We start from the raw sequence: 25,049 nt of genomic DNA on the forward strand, positions 1-25,049 counted from the left end.
CTATGGTGCGGCCGGAAGCGGCGCGGGCGGGAGCGGAAGCGGCGCGGAGCAGGTGAGCGGCTGCGGCACCGGCCGGAGCGGGGGCGACAGCGGTGCGGGATCCTCCGCGGAGTGCCCGGGGCTGGGCCTCTGCGGATCCGGGTCTTTTGCAGGGGAGGGTGGGGCTCCTGCAGCGGGGGGGCTGTGGGACCCTGCCCACGGGACGCTGTGCCCTGGTAAGGAGGAAGGTCACGCCTTATTCTAGTGGAGGTGGGATTCTGTACCCGAAAGAGCGGAGTATGTCTGTGTGTCTGGCGGGGAAGATTCCCCATCGTTCCCAGTGCATGACAGACGTGCTGAGGGAGGTGAAGAAGCTTCAGGTCCCCTGAGCATGCGGCTATAATCTAGACATGGAGGTGCGCCTTCTACCACCGTCGTGTGCCCGTTCTCAGCGGCAGAGACCCGGCTCTTGGCTCAGCCTGGGGATGTGCTTCGGCTTTTTCAAACGATAAACCTCAAATGATTGCAGTGCTCATGATTTTTGACTGTTCAAAGAATAAAACCCTGTAAAACTCTGGCCTTGTTGTCTTGACTGAAGAAGTACACATGCTCCCGTGCTTCTTAAGAGCCTCCTGGTCCCCTCCTGCTTGGCTCACCTAGTGGCCTGCAGAGAGGGAGAAGGTTCCTGCAGCTAGCAGGAACACGTACTAATAAGCACAGATGTGGAAAATCTAAATGTGCCAGGCAGTCCTTACACCTTGAGGCCTGGCCACAATAAAGAGCAGGGAACTGTGGGTGATCTATTGTGTTCTTTGCTACCATTCAGTCTTTCCTCACAGGTTTGTTGCTGGAGTGCAGAAACAATGCTGTGGAAAGGAGCTGCCTAACCTCCCACAATGCCCCTTTCTGACTTTGTCTTAGCACTGAAGGACAATCCATATTTTGGGGCTGGGTTTGGCCTTGTTGGTGTGGGCACAGTCCTGGCAGCAGCCCGTAAGGGTGCCCAGTTTGGGCTGGTGGCTTTCAGGCGCCACTATATGATCACCTTGGAGGTGCCCAGCAAGGATAAGAGCTACCAATGGTTGCTGAACTGGGTCTCCCACCACGCCAAGCATACACAGCATCTCAGTGTTGAGACCTCGTACCTGCAGCATGAAAGTGGGCGTGTCAGCACCAAGTTCGACTTTGTCCCCAGCCTCGGGAATCATTTCATCTGGTAAGGGAGGGTAGGGGAAAGTAGTTTGGGGATTGAGCCTCACTTTGGCAAACTGGGGGGGCCTGTAGAGTCAGTGGAGAGGATCCTGCCTCCTCTCTGGGTCTGGGTTAGGGCATGCAATGAGGAGTAGCAAGAGGAGCCTGTACTCAGCAGTGTGAAATGATTTCCTTACATGAGATGAATGTTCTTGATGCGTGAACCAGGTGAGGTGCAGCTGAGTGGTGCTGGATCACTGTACAGCCACCTGTCTTCCTGCCCCAGGTACCGCAGGAAGTGGATTCGTATCGAGCGCAGCCGGGAGACGCAGATGCTTGACCTGAACACAGGGACCCCCTGGGAGTCTGTCACCTTCACTGCACTGGGCACTGACCGGGAGATCTTCTTCAATATCCTTCAGGAAGGTCTGTAGGGGAACTGTGTGGGATCCTACTGGGAATAGCCTACTCCCTGGAGATGCCCAGGGCTTCATGGGAGATCCTCTTCCCTGGCAGCTGTCCCCTCTGCCTCTCTCTGCAGCCCGGGAGCTGGCGCTGCAGCAGCAGGAGGGGAGGACAATCATGTACACGGCCGTGGGAGCAGAGTGGCGTCAGTTCGGCTTCCCCCGCCGCCGCCGTCCCCTCAGCTCTGTAGTGCTGGAGGAGGGTGTGTCAGAGAGGCTGGTTCAGGACGTGAAGGAGTTCATCAACAACCCCAAGTGGTACAGTGACAGAGGCAAGGCTCTTGGTGTGGTGTGCTCTGTATGGTGTGGGGTGGGGCAGGATGCTCATGGTCCTCTCTGGAAATGGCTGTGGAGAGATTTTTCCCTGCTGCTTACCTTACCCAAGGATATCCTCTTTGCGGGCTCAGCACAGCACCACAGCTTAGAAGGAGAGAGCACAGAGCGATCCAGGTGGTTATCCTAAAACAATACTGTCTTCTTAGGAATCCCCTACCGAAGAGGCTACCTGCTTTATGGTCCTCCTGGATGTGGGAAAAGCAGCTTCATGTGAGTATTGTCAGCTCCCTATTCTGGGACACAGCAGTCCTGGATGAGGGGGTGTGGGTGAGTTTGGGTTTGGAATACAGGAGTGGGCTGTGCCTTATGTGTGGAGCTTATTGGTAAACATTTGCATTGCTGGCACTGTGACAGGTCAGGGTGTCAAGCCCTTTGTGCCCTTGCTTTACACCGTGCTGCATGGTGTGGGTGGGCTGAACAGGGGCTTCCTCCCGCCCCTCAGATCTGATCCTTGCTGGGAAAGGACCCCTCTGCCCTCTCCCTTACTGCTAAGGGGAGAAATCTGGTTCTTCCTTGGCTGTGGAGTTTCCCACTGTGATTCACCCTTGTGGTTTGTGTCCTTTCCAGCACAGCCCTGGCTGGGGAACTGGAGTACAGTATCTGTCTGCTGAGCCTCAGTGACCACAGCCTCTCTGATGACCGGCTCAATCACCTCTTGAGTGTAGCACCACAGCAGAGCATCATCCTGTTGGAGGATGTGGACGCTGCCTTTGTCAGCCGGGACCTTGCTGCTGAGAGTGAGCACTGCCACTGTTCCTGAGCCAGCAGCAGGAGGGAGGTTCTGTGGCTGTACCAGGAAAATGTTTGGACTCTGGGCTGCTCAACTGCACCAGGAGTGGGGGAATCTCTCAGGCCTCAGGGCACAAACTGTAACTTGTCCCGTTTTGGCTAGGCTGTAAAAGGGAATTTGGATCCTTTGTCCTCAGGCAAAGGTGCTTTTCCTTCCCAGCTACTTTCAGGATGAGAGAGAAGGTGGCTTTCCTTCTCATTCTCTGTGTTCCCATGGGTGTGTGGCCAGGGGAGGTGAATGTGCTGCCAGCCAGGCAGAGGCTCAGCCTCCAAGCAAGGAGTGAGTGGGGAGCTAAGCCTCAGCTGATAGGAAGGTGGTCCACAAGCCTGCACAGGGTTAATGGCCAACAGCTACAATCTCAAACACTTCTGTTCCCAGACCCAGCTGTGTACCAAGGCATGGGCCGCCTGACCTTCAGTGGTCTCCTCAACGCGCTCGATGGTGTGGCCTCCACAGAAGCCAGGATTGTCTTCATGACCACCAACTATGTAGACAGGTCAGAGCTGCCCCTGGGAGGGAGCAGGGTGGGTAGCAAGGAAAATCTTGTTTCCTTCTGCTGGGCTTTATTTACTGAATCCTCTAGCACAAAGACTGGGGATTCAGATTTCCCACATCCTCCCTTGGGATGCAAATCCTTTGATTGCTGATCAGGATCCGTTTTGCTGGGGCCTCGGATGTCTACTTGCTGTTCAGAACATGCTTGTGTCCTTCAGGAGTGGTAGCACCTTCCTGCCCATGGGGAGCTGCAAGTTTTGGGGTTATGTCCATACTGTGAGTGAAGCACTGGCCCCACGTGCAGCCCACTGCCCGGGCTCACGGTGCCTGGACAGCTGCTGTGCTGTGGCAGGCTCGGTTCACTCCAGACTGAGCTGGCCTAGGGCTTTGTTCAGAGGTTGCTCATGGGACAGAGATGGGCAGAGCTGTTTCCCAGGACATTCTTGTCTTCCTTTGGAGTCAGTCCTTCCCCAGCTCTCTCCTTTCTTTTTAGGTCGTTTTCCCACCTCAGTCTCCCCAGGGATGAACCTGTTTTGCCCCTTTCCATCTCACAGTGCATGGAACTTTGCAGAAAGGACAGGGGCTTCCTGCAGGACCCGCCCCAAACAAACGCTTTGATCAGGTTTTCCAGCCCCACCCTGTGTCTCTTGACAGGCTGGACCCAGCCTTGGTGCGTCCTGGCCGTGTGGATCTGAAGCAGTATGTGGGCCATTGCTCCCGCTGGCAGCTCGCCTGCATGTTCCAGCGCTTCTACCCCGAGCAGCCCCCGGCTGCAGCCCAGCAGTTTGCGGAGCAGGCGCTGGCCATCTCCAAACAGATCAGCGCTGCCCAGGTGCAAGGCCACTTCATGCTTTACAAGACAGACCCTGAAGGAGCCACTAAAAACATAAGCTCCAGCCTGCTGTGACCAGGGGCCAGCTTTCCCTTGTGACACTGAGAGGACTGGGACAAAGATCTGACCATCATGGGGATGCCATGAAGCTGCCCACCTGCACAGGCCAGGTTTCTGTTCACCTCTACCTCTCCTATGCCTTGGTTTTGGAGAGTCAGAACTGCCAGCCTCACAGCAAGGGAGGAAATCTGGCTCTTGCTGCTCCCCAGACTTGGATGCTACTGCACCAGCCCTGCTCACCAGTGTGTGCCTCATGTTGGGATTGCTGTAAGCTACCAAGGCTCGTGGTATGAATCCTCTTCTTTGTGGGTCAGCCTGGAGGTGCCCCAGAAGGGCATTTCCTTCGGGCAGGACATTGGGGTTCTACACTGCTAAAAGCATCTGTTTTTTTTAAAGGACAGTGGTCTCACTGGTTTGTGAATATCCTCTGTGAAGTGCACAACACAGCTTTTGTCTCTCTGGTCTGTTTTCGTGTTAGTTGCCCCTCTATCCAGCTGTTGGTCCAGACCCCTCCTCCTGACCAGGGCCTGGCAAGGCCGGTACTCCAAATCCGGTGTTTCTGAAAAAAAAAAGCAGCTCCTAAGAGACAACTCATTGTCCCTTGGGCTCCAGGCTGGCACCACTGGTCCTGCTGAGTTATGATGACAAGCCACAGTTCTGCTTGGATATTGTTCCTAGGTGGGCATGACTGTCCTTCCCACCAGAGGAAATGTGGGGCCCTGGAGCTATATGAGAGCAGATGAGAGGCCTTGGCCAGTTACAGCATTTCTTCTCAAGAGCTCTCTCCTTCCAGTCCCTTTCAGAATCCTGAAAATCAGTTTCCCCAGAGCCAGTCCTATGTTAATGTGGTCAGTTTTGGGGGTTGCATCACTTTGCCTGGGCTGGGGGAGTGGGTTCCAAGCCAAACCCAAATTGTAGATCACTGATTAGCCCTCCTCTTGGTTCTGTGAGGCCAAGGTTATAGCCAAGAGCACATGGCAATACACAGGAGCACAGTCAGTGGCAACTGGATTTTTTTTGTGCAAACAGGCACTGCTTTATGCAACCCCAGGCTTGCACAAATGTTTCTGCAAGCAAAGGAGCAGGATACTGGTGGTTGGAATCTCAAACCCTGTGTTTGGCCATCCCACAGTGGCTGGCTTCTTATATCCAGCCTCTTCCCTCAGCCTCAAAGCTGAGGGTCAAAACTGGCTAGTGAGTGACTGGCAAATGTCCCACAGCTGTCTGGGAGGATGGGGAGTGTTCGGGGGGGAGCCAAAGGGACCTGATGCCACCACACGCAACTTCTCTTGCTGCTTGCTTTTAATAGTGTTAATGCTACAGATGTAATGCTGCCAGTGCCTTTCTGCCTGGCCTGAGGGCTTCTGCCAGTTGAGCCTCACAACAACCTTGTGAGGTAGGTGACATAGATGGACACCAAGCAAGGGGACCCAGGTCAGCGTGCAGGCTCTCTTCCTCCCCTCTGACCTAGAGGTTTGGTTTGTTTATCCCAAATTCATTTCCACATACTGTTGCAAAATGCCCTCTGCTCCAGCCTGACAGCAGTGAGTTAGAGAGGGCTCTTCCAAAAGCACTATTCCCAGGGAAAAAATCCCTTCCCACTAACACATCTGACATTTGATTGAAGTTATCCAAGTCCTCACTTTGATTTCCATGGCTGAATTCCCATACTCCAAACATTGCATGGCAACTTTCTTGCTGAGAGTAATCCTGGCTCACCAGAGGAAGCCAAGGAGCTTTAACTGCTGTGAGGGGCAGAGGTCTTCTGTGTTTCTTTTCAGGACACAATCAAATGCCTTTCTTGAAGCACAGCCGTTTCACCAGTGAAGGCAGGAGGTAGCAGAACAAGCATCTATGTCAGGTAAAGTTTGCACCTTTTCACCCAAGTGTGGGCAGGCCATCACCCCAGAAACTAGCTGAACAAGGACAGGGAGCATTGAAGAAAAATTCGGGCTCTCTTCAGGCCATGAGTACTCAGCCCTCATCCACAGGAGGGCACAACATCTCTCAGATTGCCCAGCCCAGGACACGTAGTGTAGGCTCAGGCCAAGGAGGAAGAAAAAAAGATTTTAGAGCATTAAGGTTGAAAATAGACCAGTGTTGGAAATTTAAGCAAAGAAGATTCTTGGGCAGCAGGTTGACCCTTCAGGTCAAGACCACACATGGAGTAAGCAGGGCAGCAGATGAGGAGTTCTCAGTCAAGAAAGGGGTTATTGCAACATTCATGTGCCTAGGCTCAGCCAGACAGATGTGTGCACTGGCAAATGCCCTCCTGGCTCACACTGCCATTGGTTTCCTGGGGATCTCACATTAAGTTCTGGCAAGTATATTGTAGCACTGCTGTTTTTGCACTTAGCAGAGGGAGGAAGACAGTAATAACCCACATGTGGGCACAACAGGTGGGGGACAAGGCACAAATAAGTGTGAAGGAATCAGTTTTGTCCAGGTGAGGCAGAGAGTTTACACTAAGCCAGGCAAAGCAGGAAGCCCTCCTGCCAGCCAGGAGTGCCAGGGGAAGATATCTGCCTCAGCCCTAGTTGTAGGGAACAGGGAAGGAATTGAGAAATACCAAGGATCAACACCTTTGCTCCACAAAGCAACAAACAGGAGCAAGAGGGCAGAGGAAACAAAGGGAGCAGGCTCTGGAGAAGACACAACAAATTAATTTAATAGCATTGCCCCACTTTAGAGGCTTGGGATCACTCTTCATGGCTTTGGATTGGGACACTATTTACATCTGTGGAGCAGTAGTAGATGTAACTGCACCAAGTTAGTTTAAACAGCAAAGCCTCATTTAAGCAATGTCAGCTTTAAGTTTACAGGAGGGTAGCAGTATCCAAAATACTATAGCACGTCTTCACTTCGAGGTTGTCAGAAGTGCTAAGAGACAGCCTGGCCTTGGAGGGGGATTCTGATACATACAGGTTACAAAGCAGAGTACTCTCTTCTGAGGTTCCCCCCATCAGCTTCAGTCTGCACAAAAGCAGCTGAAAGACAGGGCAGGAGCTCCAGCTAAATAAAGGCTTCCTGGAGAAGCGGGAGCCAAGGTGAAGCCAGCTGAAGGCAGCTGTGACCTGCCAATGTGTTGACTTGGATCTCCTGGCTGGGACTGGGCAATGTCCTGTGTAATAAGGACTTGCCTGGCCAATCCCAGCAGTTGAGAAGGCGCTCTGAGAAGGAATGGGGGACAGAGCAAGTGGAACTGAGCTCCGAGATACTGCCCTAGCACAGTCCATCACTTGGCACCACCACAGCTCCACTGGCTTCCGGGGAAGGTCTTGCCACACCTTGATTCTGCCATGGCACCATGCTGGGCTCAGTCCCTTTGCTCTGTGGTCATGCACATTTTTTGGCATTTCGCCTATACAGATGATGGCTGCAGGTCCCCAGAGCTCCCTGTCTTCTGGGTCCTCTGAGACCAAGGCTGATACAATGTGTCAAGATTCCACTTCTCCAGTGCTGGTAACAGCCAGCTGCTCATGCCAGAATGCTTTGCACTGCACATACCCCTGCGACACTGCCTGTCCCAAGCTGTCCCATGTGCCATCTGCCTCCTCCCTTCCAGGGGGTACAGTATCTGCTTGCTACTGCTTCATTACAGCCTTCATTGTTCTCCCCAGAAACAGCCCTTTTTTCCCCCAGCCCAGCCCCTCATCATTCCTGCTAGGAGCCACTCTCTTTCTCAAGATGGGATTCTCGATGTCCACTGGGTCTGAACACCCCTCGCCCTCTAGGTGCTCTGGGGTAGGAACCACGCTCCTGAACTCTGGACCTCTCCCACCTTCCACAATCCCAGGGCCTATGGTGGCCCTGCCAGTTGGGGGCAGCTTTGTGGTCAGTGCGGTTGAACATCAGGTTCTCCTTTTTCCTGCCCCGGGTCTCAGTCCCCTCCTCTGTGCTCCATTTCTCCACGTCATGGTGCTCCTCTTTCAAGTCCACAGTTTCTGTTGCTGGTGAGGGGTCTTCTTGGCACAACTCCTTTCTTTCAGCCAAGGGAGCAGCCCTGCTTCTACTGTGAGGCTTTGAAAACTCCTGGCTGTGCCGTCCAGCAGGTCTACGCTCTGATCTCTGGCTGAAGACCCTGGGCCCCCTGGAGCCATGGAGTGGATGACAGGCTTCCTCTCCTGGTTCCTGCGAGCCACTGCACAGCTGCCTGCCTCGGCCTCTGGAGCCTGGCCTCTCCCCTCTGTGCCTCTCCCTCTTGCTCAGTTGCTCTCTGGGCACAGCAGACTTCTCAGGCTGCCCGGGTTCCACCCTGGCCTCTGATGCCCCAGCTGGTTCGGGAGCCGAGGCCTGCTGGGGCACGTCCACAGTGCGGGCACTCACCGACAGCTCAGAGGCAGTGGCTGCTTGGCCTGAATCCACAGCAGCTGGAGGCTGAAAGAAAGAAGCCAGCAGTTAAGAAAAGGACAGAGGTGTCTCACAGTGGATGAGTGCTTGGTCCTGCAGCCCAGAGCCCACTCAACAGCTCTCTGCCCCCAGTACCGTACCGCCTGGAGGCTGATGAAATATCGGTTCCTCTCTGCCTCAGGGTCGATGATTCCCCCTTTCTCTTGCTGTCTCTTGAAAATCAGGCGCAGTTCTTCCTGATGCTGCAGCACCTTGGCATCTGGCCTGTATGGCTCCTGAGCAGAAAGCAAGGCCGGGTAAGGGCTCTCTCAACACCTAGCATGGATAGGCAGCGGCAGGGCTGGGAGCTACTCCCCAAACACTTCTTTGCACAGTGCCAGGCAACCTGCTTCCTTCTGCCACATTGACCAGACCTACAGATGCATAGGAAATGCCTGGACAGAAGCAGAGCATCCCAGTACAGACCCACTGTTTCTGCAGTGACTGCATTTGGCCATCCTGCTGTGGGGCGGGATGCAGAGCAGCTACCATCAGGTCACTCTCCTGACCTGACTGTATCCCAGTGAGTGCAGGGATGTTCCCCATGGCAGAATCACCTCTCCCTCAGCTCAACTCAGGGCTATACAACTGAACCTGCTCTCTGTGAGCTGCCCTTTGGATGGGACATCTAGTAGGACTTGAGAGGGAGGGTGCACGTATTCATTCCTTACAATGTCCCAGTTGAAGATACCCAGTGAGAAGGCACAGCTGGGCAGGTGAGCCCCCATCTCTTACCAGAGGGTGCTGTGGGGGTGGCGCTGCCTTCAGAGCACAGAGGTCGTAGACCAGGGTCTCCCTGCAGACAGGGCACTGCACACCAACTTCCTGTGGGGAGGCAAGAGATGATAGCAAGCCCTGTCTGTGATCCAGCTCACACACTGCCCCATAACCACACCCTGGAAGTGGAACACGGTGGTCTTCTTCACTCTTCTGCCAAGATAAGGAAGCCCAGAGGGATTCCAGCAGCATGAAAGCAGCCTGGTGTCTCAACAGCTGCTATGAAAGGTGTCTCCACCTGAAACATGCTGGGATTTGTGCTCCAGCAGCTGACTGCTTCACAAAGCACCCCTGTCGACACATATGGCTTCAGCCCTCAGCCTATGATCTATTTTTTTCTGCACCAAAGTGGAGTATGTCATTTAGGCAGCACCTCTTTGAAAGGGTTTGTAGGAATGAGCCTTTGATTTGTTCCGTGCTCAGCTGTGCTGTTTGCTCTGCAGCTGACAAATGTTCCAACACGTGCTAGGCAGGTTTTATCACCCCAAAACACAGGTGATTGTGTTTATCCTTCTGCAATGCCCCACAGTTCAAGCACTAGGACTAGGGAAAGAGCTCTCTTTTCTAACTTCTGTGGTTCCAGAAATCTAAAAATGCAACTCCCTTACCCCCTCACACAGCAGGCACTGACCCAGAGATACAATAAACCAACTTGTTTGATCGGAAAGGGCCCTTGGAGGTAACTTAGTCTAATCCCTACCAATTCTCAGCACAGGCTCCATGTCCCAAAGAGGGTGATACAGATGTGACAAGGGTCTGTGCAGGGGGTCAAGGAAGGAGGCCCAGTACCTGTTTGGGGGATGGTGCAAAGTGCTGCTCTCTCTCCTCCTGCTGCATGAGGATCTCCTCCTCCATGTGTTGGGCATAGCGGGCCAGACAGTGGGAGTGGAAGTAGTGGTAGCACTGGGTCTTTGTGAAGGCTTCTTTCTCCTGTCAAGAGAAAAGCGCATCTTTGAAGGATTTCTAAGCAAAGAGTTGTGTAACCACCCAGCTGAGCTGGGTTTTGACTTCCATGTCGGTGGTATCCATGGGGAACTAGTGCTAGTAGAGCCACCCAGCATCTTCTGCTGGGCTGCATCTCCACTCCCTCAGCAATTACTGGGATGCTGCTTCTTGTTTCAATGCTAGAAACACTCCTAATGTCAAGATGCAAAGTTTTATGACTGATTTCTCTGCATGTGTTCCTGTGTAATCAGCAATCTTCCCACCTGATGTGTTCTCCTTCCTAGGCAGATGCTGACTTTCCTTGCAACCCCAGTAAGGCCTGCTCCCCTGTCCCCACAGACCTCAGCACCTGCATGGATATGTTCTAGTCCCTCCTGACCACCTGTGTGCTGAACTCCAGGTGAGGTGTAGCCAACACAGGGAAGCTGAAAATGCATCAACTAGCCCCAGAGCCTACACTTCTTTGGAGATGCACCAGCATCTCTTGCTGCCTCATTTTCTGTAGAAGATTTATCTAGAGGTTGATGGGAAGAGCAGCATGTATTGCATTAGGAAGGGCCCTATGCAGAATGGGAGGCAGGGCCCAAGATGCTGGGGTGCATCTTGGTCCCTACCCTTGATCAGATATCCTATCTGATACCCCAGCATCAGACTTCCTGTTCTCTTGCCTCACTTCGCAGTCAGTTTGCAGGGTCAGGAGACACATGCCTACCTGGAATCCATAGAGGCAGATTACGCACTGTCCTTGAGGAATATTGTTGTCAGTGAGCATCTCTTTTCCCTTCTGTGAAAGCATTAAAGCAAACGTTTTACTCACTGGCCCTTCCCATGGGCTCAGGGATGTCCCACTCCTTGGGCAGTCAGGGATCAGTGTCCGTGGCTGGTCACACCCAATCTCCTCACTCTCACCTCGATCAGTTCATAGAGCACCTCTGTCCCCAGCCTGGCTTCAGCAACACTTCTGAGGGCCTGGGAAATCCTGCAGCAAAGCAGCAGAAATCCTTAACACAAATTTAACTACACCTTTTCACTGTCCCACATACCTGCCATCCTGCCATGATGACAGCACTGGCCTTCAGGCTTTGCTTGGAGCACAGGATTGGCGCACATGCACACACACACATTCACGTGCTGTCCTGGCTCCCCACAAGCCAGGGCACAGGAAGCCTTTGTCATGACAGGACTTGCTGGAGCAGGTTTGTTGATGGCCTCAGCTTGAGCTCACCCAGCACCCTTTGGTTTTGGTGAATCCCAGGCTTTGTTTATCTGATGGCAGCCCCTGAGCAGGTCTGTTGGGAGCCACATCCTCTTGTACTGCTGGTAGGCACCAAGGTCTCTGGTCACATTCCACTGCGCCAAGGACCGAAGCACGAAGGCTGCCCAAGGACTTGAACCAGTCCCACCTCTGTCAGGGCAGGACCAGCAACCTTCAAGGCCCCAGGGATTCAAATAACATTTCAGTGGGATCACAGGGGAACAACCACAAGGTGGACCCCTCTGTGTCAAATTCGGCACCAGTGGCTCCTGAGAGATTTAGGACAAAGTGATTTAGGGTCCTGTACCCATCTGTTAACCAGACATGGGAAGTCACGTGAATTAGAGAAGGCTGCCCATCAGCTCTGCCTCCCAGATCTCTGGAGGAAAGAATTGCCACTCACTTTTGAATTTGCTCATCTGACAGCCCCCGCGGATTCCTGATGGAGATCTCCGGAGCTTTATCAGGATACTAGGATTAAAGAGAAACACCCAAAGCACAACAAGGAAGGTGGAGAGACCCGAGGCCCGCAGGGGCGTGGGGGGCGCGGGCAGCCTACCTGAGGGGGCACGGAGAGCACCAGGGTGAAGCGGACGTACTGGGAGTCCTGGTCCTGGGCCGTGGCAGGGTGCAGGGTGATGCTGATCTCCCAGGGCTCCCACCTGGAGAAGGGACAGGTCGGGGTGAGGAGGGCGGCGCGGGGCCGGGCCGGGGATGGGGAACGCGGGGCGGACCTGCCCCGGCCCCGCGCCACCTGCAGCTCCTCCAGGTAGATTGACTCCAGCACCTCCACCTCCGGCGGTAGCACCCTGCGGGAACCGACCGGGCGGGGGTCAGACGGCCCCGGGAGGCTGGGGTGCGGGACAGCAGGGGTGCGGGAACCGCACGTGGGAGGGTGCAGAGACCGGGGAAGGTACGGGGGCTGTTACCAGTCCGTCGCCTCCGCTTCCTCACCGGCCGCCGCCATCTCCCCGCTCGCCCCGGAAGCGGAAGCGGCGAGCCGGTTGCCAGGAGACGCCTCGGCGGCGGGTCCGGGGCAGGAGCGGAGCGGGGAGAGGTTCATCCCGCAGCGGGATTGCTGCCGCCAGGGCTCGGGGCTCGTCCTGCCTCGGAGCCGGTGGGCAGGAACAAAGCCTGGGGCTGGGGGACACTCGCCCAGGGGAACGGGTGCAGCCCCGCGGGAGGGGAGGTGCCCGCGGGAGGGGAAACGCTGCTCCTCACTGGCCTCTGCCCCGGCAGCTCAGCGGCCCCGTCCCGAACGATGGAGAACTACCACGTCCTGGAAATGATCGGCGAAGGTTCCTTTGGGCGCGTGTACAAGGGGCGCCGGAAGCACAGCGCCCAGGTGAGGGGAGAGGGTTGGGGCTCTGCTGTGTGTGTGGCCGGGGCTGATTTCTGGTGCCTCTTGGGTTCTAAGGCTCGGCCAGGATTTTGGGACTCGGCATTCATTCGGCTTTCTGCTGACGTTCCTACCCGCTCCGGCTGGCACTAAGCCATCTGGATTCAAGGGACACCAGGAGCAACCTCAAGACCTCAAAGCAGAGCCAGTACTAAATTTAGATCCTCTGAAACTCCCAAGACAAACACCCTGGTGTCTGACTATTACTAGGATGAATGTGTTTTCCTCTTACTAAGTTAACCCTCCCTCTGCTTCAATTTGTACTCCCCATGTCGTCCTCCCACGTGCTTCAGTGCCCTCACCATCATAGGTCTCTCTGCTGTAACCATTCCAGCCTATTGATGTCTTTCTGGGCCAAAAACCTGGCCACAATATTCCCAGCATGGTGCACAAGGTTAGGAATAAAGGTCAGTAATCACTTCGCTGCAGTTCCTGCCTGTTGAAACAGCCCAGGGTGCTGCTAGTGTTCCTCATTTCCAGGGCACACTGCTGGCTCATGTCATGCCTGCTGTTCAGCAGTATCCCCATATTTCTGAAGTCCTGGTTTTATCTGTGTTCACTGATTACATTTCTTTGCTTTAAGTGTCAGTGTGAAGAGAAGTGTGAGCACCAGTATTGATATGCCAGGGCCTGGGGAGAGCCCTAGGTCCAAGGGGCCAAGTGAACAAACGTCTTAGTGTTCTCTTGTCTGTTTTCAGCTGGAAAGTCCAGTCTGAGTCCTGTATGGGTCAAAAGCAGCCTTTTCCAGGGTGGGTCTGACCAGGAGCCTGGTCTGATCCCACCTTTTCCTGCTCTGAAAGGTGGTGGCTTTGAAGTTCATCCCCAAGGTGGGGCGGTCTGAGAAGGAGCTGAAGAACCTCCAGCGGGAAATTGAGATTGTGAGAGGCCTCCATCACCCCAACATCATCCAGATGCTTGACAGCTTTGAGACTGCTAAGGAGGTGAAGTGGGCTACTCCAGGCAAAGGCTTTTGCTTGACTGGGGCAGGGGAACAAGGACTGTCCCCTGCTGTTGTAGGGAACATCTTTCTCAGGAGATGCTGGTGATTTCATCCCAGTGTTTTTCAGAGCCCTTTAGTATGTGCCCTGTGGGGAGCTAATACCTTAGTGGGCTGCATTGTGTCATATGCAGAGGTGAAGGAGCTGACCACACCAGGGGCTGTGTGATGCAGGAAGAGTAGTTTGAGATCACAGGATGAGGGTGATTCTTCACTCATGAGTCTCTTCAGAGACTGGCTTTTCACTGATTTAAACTCTCATGGATAGAATATGATAAGAGAGGATTGAAGACTGCTTCATGGCACATGGGAACATGAAATAAAGTCATTGGACAGCAGATTCAAAATAAACTCAAGGGAGTGATTCTACCCACTGGCCTTGGAAGTACCATTCTGGGCTTGTCCTGTCCTTCCCTCGTCCCTTGTTTCTGCTGGCTGTCTGAGATATGGACAGCTACAAGACCTCTGCCAAGTGCTGGGTCCTTGCTTCAGTGTAGCCATGGGAGCTCTCTTCCATTCCAAGTCCCACCTAAGCTGATGGACTTTGCATGATAACACCCCACCACCTCCCTCAGATTTCTTACCCTGCTCTGTCCTGGTCCCCAGGGCCTGATCTCACCACGCTGCTCTTCCCTCCAGGTGGTGGTAGTGACTGACTACGCAGAAGGAGAGCTCTTCCAGATCCTGGAGGATGATGGGAGTTTGCCTGAGGACCAGGTCTTTATCATGACAGTGGCCATGCAGTGTTTGCTGCAGGCTGGAGAAAACAGGACTTGTGTGCCTGCAGGCAGAGGGTTTCTGCTGTGAGCCAGGAGATGTCAGGAGGGTGAGGGTGCCTCTGGGGCTTTACCTGGCAGACCTTCTGAAAAGTACGGAGAGGGGACTAGGTTGGCATTGTGAGACAGTTGGATCCTGCAGAGACCTTAGTTTTTCTGTTCCCTTTACAAGGGCCACAGCACCAGACTGCTGCCTTGGCTATTGGCCTACTCCAAGAAGCTTCTGGCTCACAGCTGGGGTTGGTCCGGGCCCCAAACAGGACAAAAGTAGAAATAGTGTGGGAGCCAGGCCAGAAAGGACCCGGCCCCCGTGGTTGTGCCAGTGGGTGGCACCATGTGACACAGGATGAGGCTTCTGTGTCTCTGGCAGGTGCAGACCATAGCTGCCCAGCTCATCTCTGCTCTCTATTACCTGCACTCTCACCGCATCCTGCACCGTGACGTGAAACCCCAGAACATCCTGCTGGGCAAAGATGGTGTTGTCAAGCTTTGTGACTTTGGGTGAGTGCTGGGGGCCAGCTTGAGCAGGACATTTCCTGGATGCTGTAGAGGAGGAGTGGGAGAGTGCAAAAGGAGGCCTGGATTCTGTGCATATTTAGACGTTAAGCAGAGACAGGAGATTTTGTCCTCGAGGGAATAAGTATTAGTAAACTCATAGGGAACTCCCTGGGAGCTGCAACAGATGTTTCAGCCTGAACTTGTGATCTGTGCTTTGCTCTGAGCAGGTTTGCCCGTGCCATGAGCATCCACACCATGGTGCTGACATCCATCAAGGGCACCCCGCTGTACATGTCCCCTGAGCTGGTAGAAGAACGGCCATATGACCACACAGCAGACCTGTGGTCTGTGGGCTGCATCCTGTACGAGCTATTTGTGGGCACTCCTCCCTTCTACACCAACAGCATCTTCCATCTTGTCAGCCTCATCATCCAGGACCCCGTCAAATGGCCTACGACCATGAGCCCAGTGTTCAAGGTAAGGGCCAAGACCCTGTCTGCAGGGTGAGATCTGTTAATGCAGTTTTGGCCTCACTTGCTGCCCTGGTGTGTCACTCTTAGCTTTTATGTCCCCTAACAGGGACTTCAGAACACAGAAAAGCAGTGAGAGCTGGATTTCCTGGAAGGGGAATCCTAATCACTGTTACCAAATGTCTGCTGTCCATAAGCTGGAAACTGGGTCCAACAGCAGAGGAATGATTTATTGAGTTGCAAAGGGAAATGTCTTCCCATCTGCCCTAAGCACTAGAGCTACTCCTTTCCCAGAGCTAGGCAGGAAAAGCAGGTCTCCTGGGTGCCCTCACTGGGGGGAACTGTTGTGTACACGATGCTCACTGGTGAGTGCTGAACATGTGTCAGTGATCCTGCTGCTCTGCTGCTCTGCAGAGCTTCCTTCAGGGACTACTAATGAAGGACCCCCACCAGCGCCTGTCATGGCCAGAGCTGCTTTCTCACCCCTTCATTGCTGGACGGGTTACTGGTGAGTAATTACTACTTTTCCAAAATTATCCAGGTCTGTTTCCTTCTACTGCTGTCTGGAGACTGGGAGGACCTCCCTGCCCAGCTATTTTTACTATCCTGGTCTATGCCTCTCTCCTCTCAGCTTTTTCCAAGCACTGATTCCTAGCTCCTGCTCCTGGTCTTGCTCTGGGTCCCTTAAGATTCCCCTGGGATCTCAAGAGAGATCACTCTCTCTGTGTCCCAAGGGAGAGCTGCTGCTGAAGTTCTCCTCTTGCCTCCCCAGTGATTGATGACACAGAAGAGTATGGGATTTCAAACCCCTTCACCACCAAGCTGTCCCCAGAGCTGCTGGCCCTGAAGGAACAACAAATCCATAACATGGCCCCCAGGAGCACCCAGTCCAGGATCCTGAGAAAGGTCCAGCAGAAGATGGTTGAAGAGACACAAAAAAAGGTGGAGAAAAGTGTGGGGTTCTCCTGGCTATGTCTCACAGTCAAGGCAAAGGAGGGGCACTGAAGTGGGCCCTGGGGGAAAACACATAAGTACATGGGTCAGGCTGGGGTGTCAGCAACACAAAAGGCAGGATGTGGGGTGCTCACGGTGGTGGAGTCTATGGGACTCATCTGGCTGAGTAACCCTGCCCTAACCAAACTTCTCTGCCATCACCAGGGGCAGCTGAAGGGAGGTGATGCATCTGTGAAGGATTCTGTCAATGGACATCCCACGGATAGACCCAGAGCAGCATCACAGAAGGCAGCCCCTGAGGAGAGGGAGCCATTGTCTGCCTCCAAAGAGAAGAATCCATGTCTCCTGCAAGGAAAGAGCAGCATAGCAGAGTGGGAGTTTGAGGAGTCTCCTCCCAACCCAGGGTGAGGGAGGCAGAAGCTGGAGCAGGAGAAAGAGGGAAAGGTCTTTCACTGACTCTACTGTTTCCTTGACCAGGCAACACAGCCTCTCTCGAGACTATGAGTGGGAGTTTCCTGGAGCAGGTTCCCCTCCACAGCCTGGTGCTGGCAGGGCAGAGCCCTGGGGCAGGCACAGCATTGAGGCTGTGGACCTGGAGAGTGAGGTAAGATGGTGTCTTGAGTGAGGACAGCGGGGCCCAAGTCACCAGGGCTGGTAAAGAGACCCTGGGACTGGCAGGGTCTGTGGCAACAGTCCTCTCTCCTCTGTGGCTAGGAGCTGGAGAGTGATGAGGAGTGGCAGCATCTGATTGAAGATACCGATCCCGCAGCCATGCAGCTGAGCATGCCTCTGAGCCTCCTGAGGGACCCGGCCTTCCAGCACCGTGTCCAGGACCGCCTGGCAGACTCTGCTCAGCAGGTAAGTGATGGCTGGCCCAGACAACTATGACTGGAGACTTTGCCTTCTTCCTCAGGATTAGGTTGGAAACATATGGAGAGTCCTCAGTCCAGCCACCAAGAAGATCCTCTGCTTCTCCAAGAATTGGAGCTGTCTTGTGCAGTTGGCTTGCCATCTGCTCCTCTGCTGTCCCCTGCCTGAATGGGTTGAAGCTTCATGGCTGGTGGAGACACCAAAACTGCTGCTCATTATAAGCTCTTCTGGCTTCTCTATGTCCAGGTGCTGAAAGGGATGCTGGAGGGAGCCTCCCATCTTCGTTCTGTGCTTCGTGTTATGGGCAACCTCCTGTCTACCCAGTGTGATGCTGAGCTGCTGGACCACTTCTGCCAAGAGCTGAATGTGCCTCTATCCCTACTGTGTCTAGCCAAGCAGATCCTGGAAAGTGGTGTCACCAAGCAGGTGGGTGTAGAACCCCAGAGAAATATGGGCACTGCAGAGTGCTAGTGCTGAGGAAACCATGGTGTCCTGCCCTTGAGAAGTGGGACGTTCTTGTAGGGAAGGATCCTGTTGTAGTGGTGTGGGGATGGCCAGCAGACAATCTCCATTTGTGGTTTTTTTCTGGATTCTGCAGCAGCCCTGGTGTATTGCTGTGCTGACAGACCTCCTCATGGTGACCAAAGTTTATTTCAGCAGTGAATGTAGCCTGAAGCAGAGTGGGCAAAAGGACAGGTAGGGACAACATTCTGTTCCTTGAGGTCTCATGTAACCACTTTGGGGACTCAGCAGTAGGTGGAAGGGTGGTGTTCATACTCTGCAGCTGGAGTTGTCTCTGTGGGGAAGCATCATGGTCTAAGTGCTTCATGCCATATTGCTGTGCTCACAGAGGAGCACTTTTCTTGAATGGGACTTATTAAAGGAAAGGCACAGTTGACAGGTCCAGTTGTGCTGTCTGCTGACAACAGTTCATAGTGTGAGTGTGTGCTGCCTGCTCCATTAGCCAGGGCCATGTGGACCTGTCCTCACAGCAAGGGGCCATGTTTCTCTGCACTCTTCTGCCCCTGCTTCCCCCCTAGCCTGCAGGGCGTTCAGGAGAGTGCTGACTGCTTCCTGGCCCTGCTGCCGGAGCTGCTGGCTGCACCGGTCGACAGTGAGATGAGACTCTGCCAGCAAAGCCTCCTGGTAAGGGTACCCCCATCTTCCTTCTCCACACCCTCTGCCCCCAGGGACAGAAGCTATGGGGTTTTCTGTGTATGTTGAGGAACACAGCCTGAGGATCCTGCTCCTAACTATGGGGTCTGATGTCTTCTTGTCAGGGCAGGCTGTCTCACCCTTTGGGGTTTTTGCAGGGAATTGCATACAAAAAAGAAGGTCTCTGAGGGGGCACCTTTGCTGGCCTTACCATTCTGGTGTGACTTTACTAGCTGAGCAGATGGCAGCCCCTTGTATACACCCTGGTACAAAATGTGTCACTTCACCAGACATGTCCCTGGTTCTGCTGCCGAAAGGATTATGCTAGATGGGCACAGTGGGTTCTCAGCACTGGAGTATGATTCACATGTGGCTTGGGCAGATGTGTAAATGTTGGCATTTGGTATCTTTCAGCCTTTGTTTTCAAGCTGCATGTTTTAGCGCCAGAGTGGGCAAGAGCAGAAATAGCTGTTGGGCATGCTCTGCCAGGCTGTGATAGAGGTGAGGAGGGACACATGCCTCCATGTGTACCCCTCACTTCAGCAGCATGCAGCCAGATGTGGGTCCCATACAGTAACCAGGCTGGAGCAGACATTTGGAGGCCCCTGATGTTCAAGCAAGAGTCCTTCTCCCATCTCTGCTGTCCTCCCACAGCTTCCTCCTGTGCTGTTCTTCTCTTCCCTCTCAAACTCAGTCTGTGATGACAACTCAGCTAGTAATGACAGCCCCTGTGTCTTCCCTAGTGCTTCACCCAGCTCTGTGAGAGCCTGGACACGACAGACCCCTCTATCTCTGCACAGTTCTATACCAAGCTGCAAGAAGAGAGTCAGCCCCTGCTGAACAGACTCCTTCAGGGATCCATCTCAGAGCAGCCTGCTCTTCGAGGTAGCAGGGGTAGCAGCTTGCCACCTCTTCCTGGGATTTCTTCTTCCTGCCCTTGGGCTCCATCAGACCACTGATGACCATTGTAGTGCTGTTGGCCAGAAGAGGTGCTGAAACTTATCTGTCCAGACCCCTACTAACTTGGGTTCTCCTCCCTCAATCCCAGCTCTCATCCTCCCCATGTCACCAGCCTGACTTTTTCTCTCTTGCCATCCAACTCCATCCTGCGGCGCCTCAGCACCTTTAGCACAATGACTCCCAAGCTCTGTCCCTGTGCAGGTGCAGCAGTGGAGGGCAAGTCAGCCCATGACCAGAGCCCATGTGTGGCAAACCTCTTCCTGGCTGCATTGGCTGCTGCATGCAGCATCCCCGTGGAGAGAAATGGCTGTCGGGAAGCCAAGCAGCAGGTCAGACCAGCAATCTGGACAGGGTGAAGAGGTGTGGTCTCCACAGGGGCAGCAGCCCTTTGCAGGAGAATCTCTTTCTCAACAGTAGAATGGGGGGATCCTCTGGCTTTATTGGCTGCAGGGCTCATATTTGTGGGCTGCACCTCCTCAGCCAAACAGCTTAGGAATGTAAGGATTCTTGAATCAATTAAGAGTCAAACTTAGGATCTGAACTGTGAGATGGGCTAAATAAAGAACTAGGTGATGCATGGAAACCATGAGGAATTCTTTTATTACAGTGATATGAACTGTAATAAAATAATTGAAAATAAAATAACTGAAATTGAAGGGGCAATAAGAGGGAAAACAATTACAGGTTTACATTTGATTCTTTAACTCTGAGTCAACAAGGAGGGAAGCAGAGGAGGAATCTTACTTTGCTCATCTCAACTCTGGAACTCTGCATCAAAGGCATGCTAGGTCATGGCAGATAGGCATCCCTTAGTAGACACAAGCAAGATGTAGGAAGCAGATGCTTTCTTTCATTAAACTGTTACTAGCATTGAACTCCTGTAGTCTGTGCAGTGCTTCAGGTGCCCAGAGTGCAAAGCAGGCTGATTTCTGCAGGTTGCTCGTGCAGTAGCCGAAAAGCTTATGGAGGGAGAGAGCCAGCAGCTTGCAAGACTTTTGGGGAGACTGGAGCACCCAGACTGTTCCTTGAAAATCCTGAAGGTAATGGCCCTATCCTTTTATCTGGCTCTGCCCAGAGGTGCCTGGGCCTTTGCTCTGGAATTAGGAGCATGGGGAAGAGGGAACTGTGGGTTTAGCCCTCAATGACTCCCATCTGCCTAGTGTCAATTGTTGAATAAATGAGCCCATGGGGTGGAACCTGTCTACAGGGCCTGGTAGGCATCTCTCCCCTCTGCCTTGCAGATCCTCTATGCTGGCTGTCATGCCTGCCCGAACCTGTGCCAGCATCTGGGAAAGAGCCAACCACTGTGGGGTTCCCTCATGCAGCTCTTGAATGGTGAGGTAGGACTGACCACAGCCCTGGTGGTGGGGTAGGAGTGTGAGCAGCAGGACGCATTCCTTTAAGCACAGGTCAGATGAATCTGTGTCAGAGTAGTTTAGGGGAGCTTAATCTGAAAAGTGCAGTTCTCCTCCAAGAGCCAGAAATACCTCCATCTCCCCTGCTGTGACTCTTGTTCCTTTGGTAGATCCCTGTGGTGGAGGTGACCCAGGAGGCAGCCTGTGAAGCCTCTCTGTACCTGCTGGCCCTGCTCACCCTGCAGCTTCAGGCATCCCCTCCCAGGTAAGCACACACTTTCACTCGTGAGTGGGAGAGGAACGTGCTCTGCCCTGAACAGCCCTCTGTTCTGCACACTGCCCAAAGCTGGGAACCTGGTCCCACTGATCCCTCCAATCCACACATACCAGCAGAATGCTGGGCAGTGTAGGTGGGTGCTGGGGATATGGTGAAGATGACCCAGTGCAGACAAGGAGGTGCTGTGAGCCAGGGCTCCTCCTGAAATATCCCAACCTTGTGGGTATTTGGATGCTGCTGTTCTGCATGATGTAGAGCTGTGGGAACATAGTGCTTCTCTCCTGGTCCCTGCATTTCAGGCATGAGGAGGTAGTTACCGTGGCTGTGGATCTCATCACCCAGTCTCCTGTTGTGTCCCTTGTGGTAAGCCACCCCCTGCACCAGAGCCACTACTGAGACCCCTGCATCCCATTTGGGCCTTCCTATTCCTCACTCAGGGTGGGATGAAGCTGAGGGATGAAGGGTCAATAGTGACTGATAGAAAGTCCCAAAGGTGCTGAACTCTCCTTGTCCCACAGGGTGCTGCAGCATTTCTCCTGGCACAGCTCAGTCAGCATGGGGTGGCTTTGGAGCTCAAGAGAGAAAAGATCCTACCAGTGGTAACAAATGCATTGACAACACCTGCTGAGGTATGGGATGGGGACAGAGAAGCTGGGGATCCATGCATACCCCACTTGTGGAGGTGTGCAAAGATGGGCTCAGAAGGGTGCAGATGTGATGCTGCTGCTCTCAAGCCCAGTACCCAGCTCTAGACTGTCTCCCACTCTCTTACAGCTGCAGCTTCCCCTGCCCATGGGTGCTGGTCTCTATGATGGCTTCTTTTTCCTCCTGCTGAAACTCCTTGAACAGGTACCAGTCTGGCCATCTTCTTTGCTTGGTCCCTGCCAAAAGGTGTGGTGGCAAAAAGGCCTGAATGCAGATTGGTAATGGGGCTGAGAGAACTGTGCAGTTTTAGCTGAGCTGTGCAACCCCATGAAAGTCACCTTATGTCCCTGCAGGGCTGTTGGGAGAGGGGTGGGCAGGGAGGGGTGATCCCTGGGCACACTGGAGTGAAGGAGGGCAGAGATGCCTTGGGACTGACACTATTGAAAGGTGCAGCAGGACCCCTGGCCCATGTCTGTCTAGTCCTGACCTTCACAGGACCATGGGACTGACAGAGCCATGTATCAGAACCCTGGAGGACCATGAAGGCCTCTGACATCTGACTCTCTGACTCTAGGAGGATGTGGTCTTGGAGCAGGGCTTTGCTTCCTCAGAGCTATGGAGCCTGGTCTGGCATTGTGTTGCTGTGGTGCTTCATGTGGGCACCAACAGAGCAGCGCTGGAGGGAGACCCACCCCCAGGTGCTGGTCACCCCATAGCAGAGCCAGATTGGAACCTCCTCTCCCCTCAAGGTAGGAGCTGCAGGACAGCAGGGCATCTGCCCTGGGCCCTGCTTCACATCCTGCCCTCAGACTTGCCCATGTCTGTCCCTGTCCACATCTGTTTCTTGAGGTCAGAGGACTCAGGTGGTTTATCCTGAGCATTGAAGTGTCTTCTGGAGAGAGAGGGCTGGGCTGGCCCATGCTGTGCCCAGTTGGCAGCAGCTCATCTGAGCTGGCTGTGGAGGAACAAAAAAAGGTGTCTGTGCTGCAGAGAATGTCTACTCTGGTAGATGTGACCACCTGAGTGGAGATTTTCTGGTTTTGGGCAGGGAATCACAGAATCCACCCTGGAGCAGCCTTGAGGTAGCACAGACAGAAGTGAAGGGACTTTACAGCCTTCTCTAGCTTTGCCCTTCTACCTGCTGTTTCCCCTGCAGGAACCCTGTTATTCCTCAGCCTGGCCCTCAGGGTCTTCACTCGTGAGTCCTACCAGTGTCTGCTTCAGCTCACCCAGTCCCATGGTATCCTTATGGTGACACTGAAGAGACTGCTGTCCCCTGGCTTCTTGGCATGCCTGGCACAGATGTGAGTTGTGGCAAGGGCTGAATTGGGCAGAGCTCAGCTGCTGAATGGGGCATGGACATGAGCACACCAAGGGCTGAGAAGTTCCTGACCTGGCACTTGCAGAGTCTCTCCTTAGTGCCTGGCATGGGGAATACCCTTTGCACCTTTCCCTGAGGTTTTTCTGATCACCTCTGTATTAAGCCCTCTCTCTTTCACAAATTCAGGCAAGCAGAAAAGGATGGGGATCCTGAGGTTGTCCCAGATGTGGTTATCCAGGTCTGCCAGCTCCTCTCTTTCCCTTTTGCCATGGATGTGGATAAAGGCACCTTAGCACTGATCATGGAGGCTGTGAGAGATACTCAGATCCCTGCCCAGCTGCTGCAGGTATTCTCTTGGCCCTGTGTTCCTCCTTCCCCCCATACTGTGGTGACCCCTCCCTACATTGCAGTCCCCAATGCATGACACCATTTCACATCATGCCAGCAGTTCCTGCCCACAGAAGGATGTAATTTGGGCGCTATGCAGCCCTTGGAGAAGGCTGACTGGCTACTAAGCTTGCTCTGACCTGCTGTCCGCCTTCAGCTGCTGCTTAGCTTGGCTTGGCTCACAAGTGAGTGCAGTGCACGCAGCAGTGCTGTCTGTCCTTTTTCCTTAGGTCTGTGCTCACCACCTGCCCTTCTCGTTCACCGAGCTCCCCATGGGCCTCTTGTGCCAATTTGTGGTGTCTGATACACAGATCATAGACCAAGTGGTGAGGGAAGCTGCTGCCTCAGAGCACATTGTTGCCTTCTTGAAGTCTGTCTTGTTCTCAGACAATGTTATACTCACAAGTGACCTCCTGTCTCTCTTGACCCACGTGGCTCGGGCCTGTTCAGAACACCTGCCCTTTCTCCAGAGGATCCTAAGGGACTCACATGTGGCTGACCAGCCACTGACCTACCTGCTCAGCCACGAGCAACACCTGATACGGGCCAGAACCTGCAACTTGCTGGGCAACCTGCTCCGCCACAGTTTTTCCCCCCTGCTGCAGAGCCAGCCCGGTTGGCTGGAGAAGCTGCTGGAGTGCCTGTCGGACTCGGAGAGCTGCGTGCGCAGGGCAGCCACCTTTGCAGTGGGCAACGCCGCCTGCCACGCGTCTTGCCCGGCGGGGCCCCTGGGCAGGGCCGTGCCCACGCTGACCCGGCTGCTGGGGGACACGCAGGCCAAGACGTGTTGCAACGCGGCCCTGGCCCTGAGCAACCTGGGCGAGCGTGGGGCAGAGCTGCGGGATCTGCTGATCCAGAACCGGGCCCCCGACGTCCTGCTGCAGGTGACTTGCCAGGACCTGCGGAAGACCGTGCGGGAGGGAGCCCTCGAGGCACTGCGAGCCCTCAGCCAGCACCCTGGGATCCAGCAGGTACTGCACAGGGACCTCGGCTCCTTTGGGGGACCTGATGCAATTCTGGGGACAAGGGTCATGCTGGTGGGTGACTCCTGTCCCTCTCTTGGCTGTGCAGGTCCTGCTGTCCCTCAAAGCCACCGAGAGACTGGCCGCGCTGGCCGGTGTCAGTCCCCTGTCGCCTTCTGCCCGGCACTGCGAGCTGCTCCTCCGCCGCCTCACAGCTGTGCCCGGCTGCCCGGGCCCTAGCCAGCTGTCGCCGCGTACCGGCGCAGGGCGGTGACTCCCGGGCATCCCGGGACTCCACCGACGCTTCCTTAGCCCTCCTCAGGCTTCAGCCCGACCTTCCTTGGAGCCCGCGTTGTCCGCCTGAGGGGGACTCTACCCGGCCGTCTTTACCCGGGGTACCCCGCGTGGGAAGCCGGCCCTGAAAAAAATGCCCGTTCCTTGTGTAACCGCGTGTTTCCCGACGGCTCCCGGAGCCGTGCCCGCGCCGGGGGCTGCGCCCAGCCGCCAGGC

At 54.4% G+C, this 25,049-nt stretch overlaps 3 protein-coding genes across 4 annotated transcripts; 2 read left to right on the forward strand and 1 right to left on the reverse strand.

Annotated features, from left to right (window-relative positions):
• The first annotated feature begins 7 nt into the window (after positions 1-7).
• BCS1L (BCS1 ubiquinol-cytochrome c reductase complex chaperone) lies at positions 8-4,611 on the forward strand. Its single transcript, XM_005519700.3, has 8 exons — positions 8-52; positions 819-1,195; positions 1,457-1,596; positions 1,712-1,906; positions 2,117-2,180; positions 2,538-2,707; positions 3,139-3,256; positions 3,910-4,611. Exons 2-8 carry the CDS (start codon positions 876-878, stop codon positions 4,160-4,162), a joined length of 1,260 nt encoding a protein of 419 aa, XP_005519757.1. The 5' UTR covers positions 8-52; positions 819-875; the 3' UTR covers positions 4,163-4,611.
• Positions 4,612-6,788: 2,177 nt separating this feature from the next.
• On the reverse strand, positions 6,789-12,489 carry RNF25 (ring finger protein 25). The gene is made up of 10 exons (XM_005519981.3): positions 12,443-12,489; positions 12,248-12,322; positions 12,073-12,175; positions 11,917-11,984; positions 11,168-11,237; positions 10,971-11,042; positions 10,103-10,243; positions 9,272-9,361; positions 8,638-8,772; positions 6,789-8,524 (listed from the first exon to the last, which is right to left on the reverse strand). Exons 1-10 carry the CDS (start codon positions 12,478-12,480, stop codon positions 7,811-7,813), a joined length of 1,506 nt encoding a protein of 501 aa, XP_005520038.3. The 5' UTR covers positions 12,481-12,489; the 3' UTR covers positions 6,789-7,810.
• Positions 12,490-12,677: 188 nt separating this feature from the next.
• STK36 (serine/threonine kinase 36) lies at positions 12,678-24,965 on the forward strand. 2 transcript variants are annotated; one of them, XM_005519982.2, is made up of 26 exons: positions 12,678-12,858; positions 13,713-13,853; positions 14,549-14,626; positions 15,056-15,186; positions 15,411-15,660; positions 16,068-16,161; positions 16,426-16,595; positions 16,812-17,011; positions 17,085-17,211; positions 17,322-17,465; positions 17,724-17,903; positions 18,076-18,173; positions 18,518-18,623; positions 19,376-19,517; positions 19,794-19,921; positions 20,528-20,632; positions 20,834-20,932; positions 21,118-21,212; positions 21,524-21,587; positions 21,743-21,853; positions 21,999-22,073; positions 22,444-22,618; positions 23,026-23,173; positions 23,377-23,536; positions 23,808-24,548; positions 24,649-24,965. In XM_005519982.2, the coding sequence occupies exons 1-26, from the start codon at positions 12,775-12,777 to the stop codon at positions 24,811-24,813; spliced, it is 4,011 nt and encodes a 1,336-aa protein (XP_005520039.2). In that variant the 5' UTR covers positions 12,678-12,774; the 3' UTR covers positions 24,814-24,965. The 2 variants fall into 2 exon arrangements, with proteins under 2 accessions (XP_005520039.2, XP_087915037.1); XM_088058911.1 differs by lacking the exon at positions 24,649-24,965 and having other exon boundaries at positions 23,808-23,903; positions 24,028-24,135.
• Positions 24,966-25,049: the final 84 nt, after the last annotated feature.

This window comes from Pseudopodoces humilis, chromosome 8 (genome assembly GCF_049639895.1).
Source record: "Pseudopodoces humilis isolate 2021_Gansu_Grassland_sample_001 chromosome 8, ASM4963989v1, whole genome shotgun sequence".
Classification (NCBI taxonomy): Eukaryota; Metazoa; Chordata; class Aves; order Passeriformes; family Paridae; genus Pseudopodoces; species Pseudopodoces humilis.

What these genes read in the sequence shown, in the direction of transcription:
- RNF25 (XM_005519981.3), bottom strand. Translation starts at nt 12,480, where the DNA reads ATGGCGGCGGCCGGTGAGGAAGCGGAGGCGACGGACTG. An exon ending in TGCTCTCCGTGCCCCCTCAG is followed by an intron (nt 11,985 to 12,072) that starts GTAGGCTGCCCG and finishes CTTTAATCCTAG; the next exon opens with TATCCTGATAAAGCTCCGGA. An exon ending in TTGCACCATCCCCCAAACAG is followed by an intron (nt 9,362 to 10,102) that starts GTACTGGGCCTC and finishes GCCTCCCCACAG; the next exon opens with GAAGTTGGTGTGCAGTGCCC.
- BCS1L (XM_005519700.3), top strand. Translation starts at nt 876, where the DNA reads ATGCCCCTTTCTGACTTTGTCTTAGCACTGAAGGACAATCCATATTTT. An exon ending in CTCGGGAATCATTTCATCTG is followed by an intron (nt 1,196 to 1,456) that starts GTAAGGGAGGGT and finishes TTCCTGCCCCAG; the next exon opens with GTACCGCAGGAAGTGGATTC. An exon ending in CCGGGACCTTGCTGCTGAGA is followed by an intron (nt 2,708 to 3,138) that starts GTGAGCACTGCC and finishes TTCTGTTCCCAG; the next exon opens with ACCCAGCTGTGTACCAAGGC.
- STK36 (XM_005519982.2), top strand. Translation starts at nt 12,775, where the DNA reads ATGGAGAACTACCACGTCCTGGAAATGATCGGCGAAGGTTCCTTTGGG. An exon ending in GTTCCTTGAAAATCCTGAAG is followed by an intron (nt 20,633 to 20,833) that starts GTAATGGCCCTA and finishes TCTGCCTTGCAG; the next exon opens with ATCCTCTATGCTGGCTGTCA. An exon ending in TCCCTGCCCAGCTGCTGCAG is followed by an intron (nt 23,537 to 23,807) that starts GTATTCTCTTGG and finishes CTTTTTCCTTAG; the next exon opens with GTCTGTGCTCACCACCTGCC.